The sequence below is a fragment of the Leptinotarsa decemlineata genome, unplaced genomic scaffold, assembly GCF_025532065.1.
Source record: "Leptinotarsa decemlineata unplaced genomic scaffold, Ldec_3_MD MMD2_tig00000035_RagTag_RagTag, whole genome shotgun sequence".
NCBI lineage: Eukaryota > Metazoa > Arthropoda > Insecta > Coleoptera > Chrysomelidae > Leptinotarsa > Leptinotarsa decemlineata.
Window position 1 is genome coordinate 23,421,817 of NW_027412540.1, and position 11,962 is coordinate 23,433,778.

At 35.0% G+C, this 11,962-nt stretch overlaps 1 protein-coding gene and 1 long non-coding RNA gene across 4 annotated transcripts in view; one reads left to right on the top strand and one right to left on the bottom strand.

The window, feature by feature from the left end:
- LOC111511807 (uncharacterized) overlaps positions 1–4,999 on the top strand; it is a 37,423-nt gene extending 32,424 nt beyond the window's left edge. Inside the window, exon 5 of the mRNA XM_023167827.2 lies at positions 3,228–4,999. Within this exon, the coding sequence (XP_023023595.1) occupies positions 3,228–3,492 (265 nt within the window). The 3' untranslated portion in view covers positions 3,493–4,999. The remainder of the gene's footprint in view (positions 1–3,227) is intronic.
- LOC111511808 (uncharacterized) lies at positions 3,313–11,386 on the bottom strand. 3 transcript variants are annotated; one of them, XR_012464726.1, is made up of 4 exons: positions 11,230–11,386; positions 9,721–9,757; positions 6,256–6,407; positions 3,313–5,236 (listed from the first exon to the last, which is right to left on the bottom strand). It is a non-coding gene; the product is annotated as an uncharacterized lncRNA (long non-coding RNA). The 3 variants fall into 3 exon arrangements; XR_012464725.1 differs by having other exon boundaries at positions 6,228–6,407; positions 11,230–11,385; XR_002722985.2 differs by lacking the exon at positions 3,313–5,236 and having other exon boundaries at positions 6,126–6,407; positions 11,230–11,385.
- Between the last annotated feature and the right edge of the window lie 576 nt (positions 11,387–11,962).

Consider the following 11,962-nt stretch of genomic DNA (forward strand, 5'->3'; position numbering starts at 1 on the left):
TCTACAATCCTCAATCTGTACAACTGCAATTTATTATACATACATACGTATCTCTTTCTAATATAGCTACTAAATGCAAGCGTTATAGGCTCGCTTGGGTAATCTGTTGAATCTTCCAAAACTTGAGAGGAAGGTTGAATGAGGTCAAGTATAGACAGAATTGATTGTACTCGAACTAATCCAACAAAAGCTTCTGAGGTAATAATACCATTAATTATATGATAACATTCAATTAATTTTGTTTCATGAACGATCGATTGAAATTTTCTGTAATTATTCATTCATTTTTTTTAAGAATATAGCCAGCAAGCAAATAAATATACAATAATAAGATCGCTCGAATCCACGAATTAAGCATAAAAATGGACAATAATATTTGCCTTGATAACTGATATAGTACAAGTTACATCTAAATATGATTCTAAATAGGATTAAACGAGCTGCATTTTCAAATGGTTTTCCAATGCTCATGAACCCTAATAAAATAAATCAATTATGCATTCATGCCACCCACCGAAAATAAGAAATTCAACGTTACTGACATATTAGCCATATTGTCATCCAGTCAGCCAGCGCCCTCTGTAGTGCATGCGACAATGTGCTCTTTCTAATGTCAATGTTTTCCACAAACTTCGTATTTTTGTTAAAATAATTTCGAAATGAACGCTGAGCCTAGTTTTGTTAAAGCTGACTCCCGAGAACTTACCAAGTCGATTTTGAAACGATCGATGAATTTTACTTGAAAAATTTGCAATACTTTGATACCGAAATGAAGAATGAAAAATTGAAACAGTAGGTGTTATATTTAGAAGGTCCCTTTTATTTATATGACATTCATTCCAGACTTTGTCTTTTATCGAAGGATGAAAAGTTTTGATTTAATTTTTATTTCATTTCTGCCAAAAAGCAGTATGGTGACTGAAAAGAGAAGCAAAAATATGTACAGTGAAATGTAGAATTACTCCGGAACATATCATTCCAAAAATAACCTGAAAAAATATTTTTCGGAATGTAAACTAATGACACGGAATATGCAGCAAAATAGGCACCCGCCGAGACCCACCTTTTACAAAAAAAACGTTCTTCAATTAGATAATTGTAACAGTTGTATTCACACCGAGTTGTCAACAATAACAACAAAAATGGCGTCTGTAAAATTGGATCATCAGATCTGTGATTGGATATTAAAAACCAATACACTTGGCAACTCCGCTCTAGACACGATAAATTTTATTGGTCAACAGACACGCGGCCAATTTGAATTCTTTCTTTTCGAATTATTCTTTTTTCTGCAAATATAGAGAGATTTTGGGATCGATTAGGCTTGATAGGTATAGTATACCCCTAACTCGATCAGTATATAAGCAGCAAACCAGTATCATTTTGCATGGCATGAAACAAGCCCATTGGATAGCAGTCGCCGAATCATATCGAAGTCGCGATGTACGACAAAATTTTATTACTTTCTTATTAGACAGTGGACTATACTTAAAGACTGGCAATAAACAAATTTAAAGAAAGGAACTTTAAACGTTCAGGCAAGTCTCAGATATACCTACACAGTAGATTGAATGGACTGACGCCTATCCAAAAACAACTATTACCGTGGCTAATACCATGAAGGGCGTTGGATTATCTCCGACAGGCATCAGTGCAGGAGTCTTCACAGAAAATTTCTTAATGGCAATACAACTGAAAGAGTTGAACTTCAATTTTGGAACGGGCACACTTGCAGACCGGTTTCAGGCTCATTAGCCACTCATCAGTGCAAGATAGTGGCCATCATCGACCTAAAGTCAATGAAATTCCATAATTGAAAATCGGAATTCTTTCAGAGTATCTCATTCATCTTCCTAAGTTGAAGCGAACAACAAAATGTCACTCCATCTAGTGGACGAGGTACCAACCAACTGTATATCTGAAATTTGCCCGATTCCTTCGAATAAGGAAGAAAAACTTTCTTATTAGTCAGTGGGCTATGCTTGGTGACTGGCAGTAAACAAATCTAAAGAAATGAACTTTAAATGTGCAAGCCAGTCTCAGATATACCTACACACTAGGTTGAATGGACTGACGCTTATCAGAAAACAACTACTCCCCTGGCTAATACCACGAAGGGCGTTGGATTATATCCGACAGGCGTCATCGGTCTTTGGTGGTCAGGGTAGGTACTATAAACTTCAGGTTATACTAAAATCGTACTTATGAGCCTTTGTGGGCTTTGTATTCTTTGATATTGCCTAAAACGATAATCTCTTTTCTAAAACTGAAATACTTGAATATTTATTTCATATATTACTTCAAACAACATGACAAATTCCACCATTCAAAACAATAATAAGTAGTACAATCAGCGCGTCTGTAGTTCCAAAAATTATTTCAGTGCAAATAGCACCCTCAAAAATGATTAGAGTGAATAAATCGACAATCGGAGCATCATCTTATCAAAACTGTAATCAATGTGATCTCACCAGAAAGATAATCCTAATAAAAGTGGGTTTGTAAATAATGGCAATGAGACAACAATTCTAACTGTTGAAAAGGGTCTGTTAAAATCTGTTTTCAAGTCAACCAACGCGTAGCGGTCACTTTCCAACGAACGACAACCCTAAAAAGTTGAAACCTGTGTGACCTAAGGATTAACGAGGTGTTACCTTTCAACGTGCGATTCCTACCAATACCAAATCTCAGCATATTGGATAATGATCGGTAATTCGTTTCGTGATATGGAATTCTGAATGGTATGACTATCATTGTATTATTTCACCGGATATTATTTCAAACAGAACAAATGAATCATGTTATGCTCAATAGTTTCTGAAGAGGGAATATTGAGATATATCCATTTGTTTTGAACTTCTTCTAAATTATGAGAGATTGATGATATATTAGCCATAGGCTAGTTATAATCTATCAGACAAATCTTTCAAGTTTCTGGTGACAAAACCAAGTGATTGTAAGCTTTCAGTAACGATAGACCTCTTATATGAAAATCAACTGAATATGGAGAATTCCATGGTCGCATACTTCTGCTGTCCTTTCCAAATTTTGAAATCAATGATACATTCATAAACTACAGAATTTTTTATTCTCACAGAAGACAAACATTTCTTGAGATTCAAAATCATGCAGAGAGCCACAGTACCGTCCCAACTTATAGCAATCACTGAGATTAGCAATGTTAGTGAGAGTTGATCGTATTTTGATATCTTCATGTTTTTTTTCAGGATATTAGGAATAATATTCCTGATTTTTGGATTCCTCACTCTCATCGGAAGCTTGATTTACTGCGTTATTATCTGCAAAGATGTGAAACGACCGGGAGATGTGAATCCTGACGATCTCTACTGGACACATCACTGGCAAAAAAATATTGGATCTTCGGAAATCCACTACAAAGCCGAGGAGAAGTATGGGGATGATAGATACAGCGATCGATATTCAGTCAGTAAACTTTCTGGAAAATACTCCGATCGGAACGGAAGATACTGAAAACGAACGAGACAATATTTCAAAAATACTAATGTAAATTTTTTGTGACTGATGCTTTCCTAACAATCCGTAATTTCCAGTCTTGAAGCGGTTAGTTTAAGTATATTACTCAGTTTCAACATTTTATTAGAAAATAATCACTATCATGGATACCTTTGCTCGGCTTCATTACCAACTGATTTGACATCCCAGAAATTGTAACAACCTATGTCATCCTTATGAATATATGCAATATAAACACTTCCTATCGACTTCCAATGACACTTTTTGAGTATTGAGCCCTATAATAGCTCTATAAATAGTAGTTGAAGAAATTCTTAGGTAGTCAAAATATTTTTTCGCATTGAGCTATCTTGTCAATGAAAATAACTATCAAGAGCAGTTCACAAAAAATATAAGAATCTACTATAGTTATAGGAAGAACCTGTCATAAAAAATTGCTGTAGTTCAATGTTCACCATTCTTTCAATAACTTCATTAATTCAATCATTAATAATTATTTTTCATATGCAGAAAATGACTGATATGCAATTCGTAATTGACTAGTTTGTGTATTCTATATCAATAAATAATAAGCTTAATCCTCTTGAGGATATTGTCAAATAAATGTAAATGTTTCAGATTGAAAGATACGCCCCATCCTTTGCAAGCAAATTTGAGACGTATAACATTAGTTCACTGCCCTTGAGAACCTACATTAGTCTTTAAAAAGTGAAAATACTTGAGAAATATGGTAGTCGCGATTTTGTAAACTATCAAGTGAAAATCCCACTTCAAAGTGTGTTTTTTGAACACATGGAAATATTTGCAAACGATTTCGAGTTCACTTCTCAAGGACGGATCCTCCAGTTCTCCTCAGACTTTTCTATGTATTATCACAATCTAAACGATACCGTCGTTTTGTTAATGACAGTGAATCAGTTTAGGATTTTGAAACTCGTGGGAATCAAAGATATGTTTTTCTGCTCTACTATTCTTGACCCTTTCCAATGAAAATGTCTTTTAAAGTTGTCACATTCCAAACGACAATATCGTTAATAAAATAACATTTTAAAATGTGGCTCTTGTTTAAAATTCGAGCTGTCAAGAATAGATCCCATCCTATTGTTGAACTGTATATTAAATTTGACTCGATGTGGTACATTGTACAGCTCATTTTGAAAATTCATTAGAGCATGTTTATTTTGAAGGTTTGCTGAGAGAGCAAATCCAACGAATTATTATTTCTTTATTTTTGAAGAAATGCATTCGTATTGGTGGATAGAATATTTATGTTTCATATCTGTATATTCGTCCATTTCTAAGACGATCAAATCATCACTTTTTTCCTAATGAAAATTGTGAAATGACGAATATTACTTGGTATGAGTAGGTACACTGCATGTGATATTCTTCATAACAAATGTTAATGCAACATTAGTACAGACGTAAATTATTTAACAATTCATTTGAAATTTTGTATGTTATTTTTAAATTGTATATATTTTTAATAAATGTTTTATAACAACATGAATAGTCTTTAATACCTATATATTCAATAGCAACTATCTTTGACTGTAGCCTACGTATACATGGAATGGTTTCAAATAGTAGCCGTTGAAGAAGTTCAAAAGTAGTCCCAAATCTAGTTGACGATACGTGAATTCTTTACAGCTGTTTAACTCTTGTGGTGGTGATTTATTATACAGCGATATCATAGGAAAGTTGATAAGAAACTGGATTGGACCACTCAACATGAACAGGACTGGAAAAAATAAAAAGAAAGTTGTAATTCATAAATAGAAATATCTTTCAGGAATGTCAACAATTTGATGAGAAAAATCAGAATTGAAAGTATTTTTTTGAATAATTTTTGGACATTTTTGAACAAACTAGGGATTTCAGTTGATGAAATCAAAATATACACGTCACATATTTTTTTAATTGTCTATAATTTATAAAAAAACTTATTGATAAATGCCTCGAATTATCAACCGATGTCGAATTCTGGGTTGGGAGCTAAAATTACATCCTCTGTAATAGTTTTGAATTACTTCATATCCATCCAGTTCGAGATAAATTCATAAACGTTTTCGTATCTGGACGTTCATTTTTCGGGCAATAATTGATCTGTAGTAGCAGCTGCTGCTTTGAAAATATCATATGACACATTTCCAAACTCATTATCGCTGCTGCTATCGATAGTTTATTTCGATAATTGCGAAACAAAAAATATGAGAAACTTTCAAAGAAAGGAAAATATAACCTTTTAGAACAACTAGATTCATATTAACATTGAATTATAAGAAAATCACTTTTCCCTATTCAGTTTGTATGAAATTGAAAAGAATTTATTCTTAGGAACACTGTACAATGTATTATCTAGGTATTTATGTATCAAATCAGTTATTTGTGTTATTGTATTAGCATAATTTTAAAGGAAATCATATCGAGAAGCAATCTATGTCACTGAGACTGATATTTGAATGAAGTTTTCAAAAAGTTGTCTCATCTCAATACTACAAATATCTCTCAGTTTCAACACCATAACAGCTAGCATTTCGAAGAGTTGTGCAGCTCCATTTCATGGAGAGGTAACACATCTTGCAAATGCCAGCTCAAGCCACAGCTTTCAACATGAAAACAATTACGAATCAGTTATAAAAAATGTTTATTCGCTCTCCTAAAAGAAACAGAATTTTCTCTTATCATAAGTAGGTCTTAAAAAGGTTGGTTTAATAAAAGTATCAAATTACGTCGTCTTCTAGCCAACAACAAATCCACATTTGGCACATTTCTTTCTTCTCATACAGCAACAGCAAATAATTCCACATGGAAAACAGAAAATGGCCAGCAACCAAGCACAGCATGAGTATGTTCCTGTCCAGCTATTATTATGGCACACTGGACAGCCCCTGGAGTGGACACAAAAACATCTGAAAAATAATAAAAGTAAATAAATCATAAATATGAAAAAGTTGGGAATATGAGTGTTATTATTGAACTCTCATGAAGAACTGAATCATATAGTTTCAGTAATAATGAATTGTATTTGACACATCAGTGCCATATCCGTGGGTTGGGCTACCCATCGGGCGCGTCCTCAGGTGGCGGATAGGGGAACGGCTAGGGGACTGGGGGCCCTGTCCGCAAAGCCAATATGTGGCCTTACGGAGGGGATCGCCGGACTCCTGGTCAGTGGCAGAAATAAGTAGGGTGAGGGGAACTAAAACTCCCCAAAAGCCTTTGCGAAACATGCCACCGTGGACCAGCCTACCAAAGCTAAGGTGTAAGGAATCATGCCGACAGCTAAATGGCCGTAGGGTGATATGCGGTTATGAACGATTCTTTTGTAATCAGCCTTTCTCTGGTAATACGAGGCTCTGCCAGAGGTGACCAACTCTTCCCTTGCTACTCGTGGGAACTGACATATATGAAACAAACAAACAGACAACAAAAACCAATCTCGAGGCTGGACAGAAGTGCCCACCTCAATCTATGGCGGTGGCTGGGGATGAATCTACCGCTCGAAATGAGGCTGGACATAGCAGATCACCTCGTGATGTAATACAAAGCCGGGCATTTGCGGCGCCGCGGCCAAAACGAGAAAGGGAGTGAAAGAGGTAGGAGTGGCAGCAACTATAATTGCAGCCTCCTCCTCCCCCACTCCATCTTCAACAGCAAGGGCACTTCCTGCGGCGGGCGCCAATATCTACGCCTTGAATAAAGACAAGGAACCGGCTGCTCCTGCAGGAAAGCGCGTTCGCTTGAACACCTCATATAGGGGAACCTCAGGAAGGTTGAAGAAGCCGCGCAAAGACAGTAAGGTCGCTGCATCTTCCATAACCGTCGCGGAGGCTGAGTTTATAGCAGAACCGATATCCCACATATTTAATAGAGCAGTAGAAATCGGCTACTTTCCATTGTGCTTGAAAACTTCCATAGTTACTCCTGTTTTCAAGAGTGGATGTAGAGATGAGGTAGTTAACTATAGACCGGTATCTTTAATATCAAATCTCAGTAAAATTCCAGAAAAAATGATCAAAGTAAGGCTAGACTCATTTATACAAAAACATATGATATTATCTGACTCACAGTTTGGTTTTCGGATAGGAAAATCCACCGAAAATGTGGTATTACAGCTTACTAATTACGTTTACGAAGCACTTGATAGAGGCAAACCATCACTAGAGATTTTTATTGATCTATCAAAAGCATTTGATACAGTTAATCACTCCATTCTACTATGCACTCTGGAAAATATTGGAATAAGAGGTAATGCATATAAATTGATAGAGGCATATCTCACGGGTAGAAAACAGATTGTGCAAATAAGGAATATGAAAAGCGGTGAGAAGAAAATTGAATGCGGAGTGCCGCAAGGAACTGTTCTGGGTCCGTTACTTTTTAATATTTATGTGAACGGATTGTTTTCGATTGGAAACGCAGGACGCATAATAAGTTTTGTAGACGATACTGTTATTCTTTACTCTGAGCAATCTTGGTCTGAGGTCAAAGACTTGACAGAGAAAGATCTAGAAAAAATCAAAGATTGATTCGACCATAAACATCTTTCATTGAACTCCAATAAAACCTATTACTTGCCATTTTCTGATAATAAAGCTACACCTCCTCAATTCAATCAAATAACTATCCGAAACTCCTTCAAGATATCCCCAGCTAACCATATAAAGTATTTAGGGGTTCTCATAGATCCTCACCTGAAATGGGACTTTTATATCAAGCACACTGTAAACAAATTGCGATGTATATTGTACAAATTTCGCCAACTGAAATTTATACTCAACATTGAACAAAAAAATATAATTTAATTCAGTTTGGTTCAAAGCCATTTGATATACTGCATTATAGGATGGGGTGGGGTATCCAAATCACATCTTCGCCCACTGGAAGTCATTCAAAGAACATTTTTGGAACAGATGTTGAATAAACCGCCCCGTTATCCCAGTGATATGCTATATAAACAATCAGGAGTTTTCGATCCTAGACAGCTGTTTTACAAGTCACTGGTATACATTCATATAGAATGATTTCAGAACATCGAAATGCTTGATTCAAATTTAGCACTGATGCAACGTGAATCAAAATATTGTTTCCGTATTTCATGTACTTGAGAATCCCGAATTAGATTTGCCAGAATGAGAATGAAATAATTATTGTTATCAGTGAGTGGTATCAACGTAATGATAAAAATGAAGCGACACATGATCTCATCAACCATATCTCTGTTATTCAAGTCGCAGTGTTGAAGATGACTAAATACCGATAAAGACGAAAGTTTATATACTTAATCAGCAAGTATATTGACTGAATCAAATTGAAGCTAATCCGAGACAGTTTCCAATGTTATACGTCATTTGTTTGGAAGTGATACTGAATGTATCTTGCTGAATATTGGAGGTGACAGACGCAGTTGGTTGCCCAAATGAGGTCACAAAATGTCACCACTGGGTCTCGCCTGCTTTGATATATTTTAAAATTCTGCTATAATAAGAATAGTCTGCTGAAGTGGCTGATTCACATATTTCGTCGGTGTCAAATGAAAAAGTCCATTCCATTTCCTTTTCCCTTATGAATTTAGGAACCCTGAGACATAGGTGTGTTCCGTGGAGTAGGTCCCCAGAGAAATGTCTGGCATGATTGATGCCTCAACTAACGTATTTAAAAAACACTTTGTGAGACTTTCACTAAACAATTTTACAAAAACGCAACACGTGTTTTGCCATGCGGTGGCTTCTTCAGGTGTGTCTTTATTAACAATATTCTAAATATGCCTAATATATCTAGTTTTATCATCAGAAGTACCTACATTTCAAGTACCCGATTTTTACCTAAGTTTGTAATGAATTAAATTACCTGTGCTAATGTCCCAGTTTCCACATTTGAAAAATATTTAGTAACGGGGAGTTATTCAATTCTAATTGATCATTCAGTAAATTACGCTTATACCTGGATCTATTGATTTCTTAACATTCTAGACGATTGAGTTTCAAACTTATCTCTTCTAAATGTAACACGTCGTATTCATAATTGAACTCATGTCCTTCTGCTGAAAGGTTTTTTTGCAAATATGAATGTGGTCTTTCTATTTACAAAACTATTTATATGATCTTTAATTCTTTGGGAAAGTATTGTCCCTGTTTGGCCAAAATACAGTTTTGAGCAAGAGCCACAAGTTAGCTCACATACTCCTGCCTTAACAACTGAATAGAACGTATTTTTACTTACTGGTATTTTCTGGCATTGTGACTGTTAGATTGGTGATCTGCAAAAGAAATAATTTTATTGGTAAAACTCACTTCATTTGAGATTTTACTTATTCGTTAATAATAATATTTCATGACTAATGCGAGTACGTTATAAATTTCTTCCGAAACAAAATATGCAGAGTTTTTATTTATATGAATTCTTGATTTATAATGTTTCGAAATTGAAACTGATTCAGAAATGTGGATTATTATGGAAATGTATATCTGAATAAAACATGTTTATACAAGGTGTTACTTAAGAATGTACCATAAATTTAACAGACTATTCTTTAGGTAATTTTGAGACGGAATGTTCATATGAACATTTCTTGTGTGTGACAAACACTCAGCGCACTCTGCCGGATGAGTTTCTCGTAATAATCCCCATTGTATGCGGAGAGATTGGAAGAATCCAACCTCATACAAAACAATAAAAATATTCTCGGACGGTCAAGCGGCATTGGAAGCTCTTGGCCTCTACCGAGCAATCTCTAAATTGGTAGCCAACTGCAAAAAACGACTCTCCTCGATAGGAAGACTCAACAGATTGTCCCTGGCCTGGATTCCTGGCCTAGAAGGCCAGGATGTCTAACAGATCTTTTCACAGGTCACTGTCATCGAATCAGGTTTTCAGAGTTTGGCAGAGCCGTACTCTTACCGTCTGACCTAAAAGACTACTCACCATATACACTAGTCGGCTTCGTTTAGAAGCTAAGTTTATTTGGTCGAGTGTGAATGGGTGTGAGCCACAATAAAACCTTGCGGGTTGCGGTGGAGGGTCGAATTGACCCATTCACTTTTTTCCTAGCATAACCTAACTACCTAATGGCAATCTTACTGAACAAAATATTTCAGGTTCGTTTCCATTTCATGCAAACCACGACATATACATATTGACACAGCTCCCAAAATTAAATATTAACAATTTGGATTATTTTGTCATATAATATATTCATTAGATTAGCTAGTGATATTGACTGGTATGATATGCTCAGTGGCACATATCTTCAACGAATTATTTCAGTATACATTTTGCTCTATGATATAGAGTATATAACTTTGATGAAATTTTCAGATAAAAAGTAATTTTTTATCACTATACTCATCATGTATTCAAGTGAGTGGCTTATAGATAGGTACCATACTTGATGAGCTCAAGTTATAAATTAAATGCTATACTATTGTTGGTATGGTTGACTCTTTTAAGTAAACGCACTATTTTGATGAAGACATTATTGAAAATTTGTTGAAATGAAAATACTAAAATATCGTTTACTTTCAACTCTACCCTAGATTGCATATGAGTATTATGATAGCAGATAATTACGTGATGGAAATTGATATGGAAAAATGTGTAACTATTTCATCTTCATCTTTTTGAAGTCAAAATTCTATATGAAAAAACAAAATAATTGCTTTTAAGAGTCAACTGACTGACTGAAAAAAAATGAGAAATTTCACCCCAAAACTGTTTCAACAAAGTACTTACCTCTGATTTGATTTATTTCACTATAACTTTTCCTAGACGAAACGCTTCACTAACACACCTTGAGATCACTAAATGGATACCGACTATTTCACAACTCATGAACGATAAGAACTCATTCTGTAATTGTTTATTTAATAAACCAGAACCGGCTTTCCCAAATCGCGCCTTGAAATCTGAGGTGAACACGTTTTTGAAATTATTGAGCTTAGAGTTTTCCTGTAAACAATGTATGATGTCGTTTTAATTTGTGGCTTGGAGATTACCTATAAACAATAAAAGCACCAAGACACATTGGGTCATCAGTTAAATATTGATTTTCTAGGTAGTTTGAAATAAATCTAGGGTAAGGCGGCCCTGGAACATATGATGTATTTATGAATTTTTGAAAAATTTCTGAGAATCTGTTTAACTTAAAGATGTTGGTGATGATCTACTAGTCAGGTAAATCTGATAACTGAAAATATTATTTCAACAAGCTATACAGGCTGTTTCTTTTATCATATGGTAACATTGCTATATTCTAAACCATAACAGATACGAAGACAATTAAATGGGAAAAAAAGTACCTGTCATCGGGAACAATACAATGATCGAAGAAAATTTACGGGTAGTCTCGCCCTTCTTGAGTTATACGGCTAAAACAATAAAAGCTATTTTTCGTTTTTTTCGAGTGGAATTGTTATTTCGGAGAATATTAAAAAATGGAAAGAGAAAATGTTATTGTATTCGATGT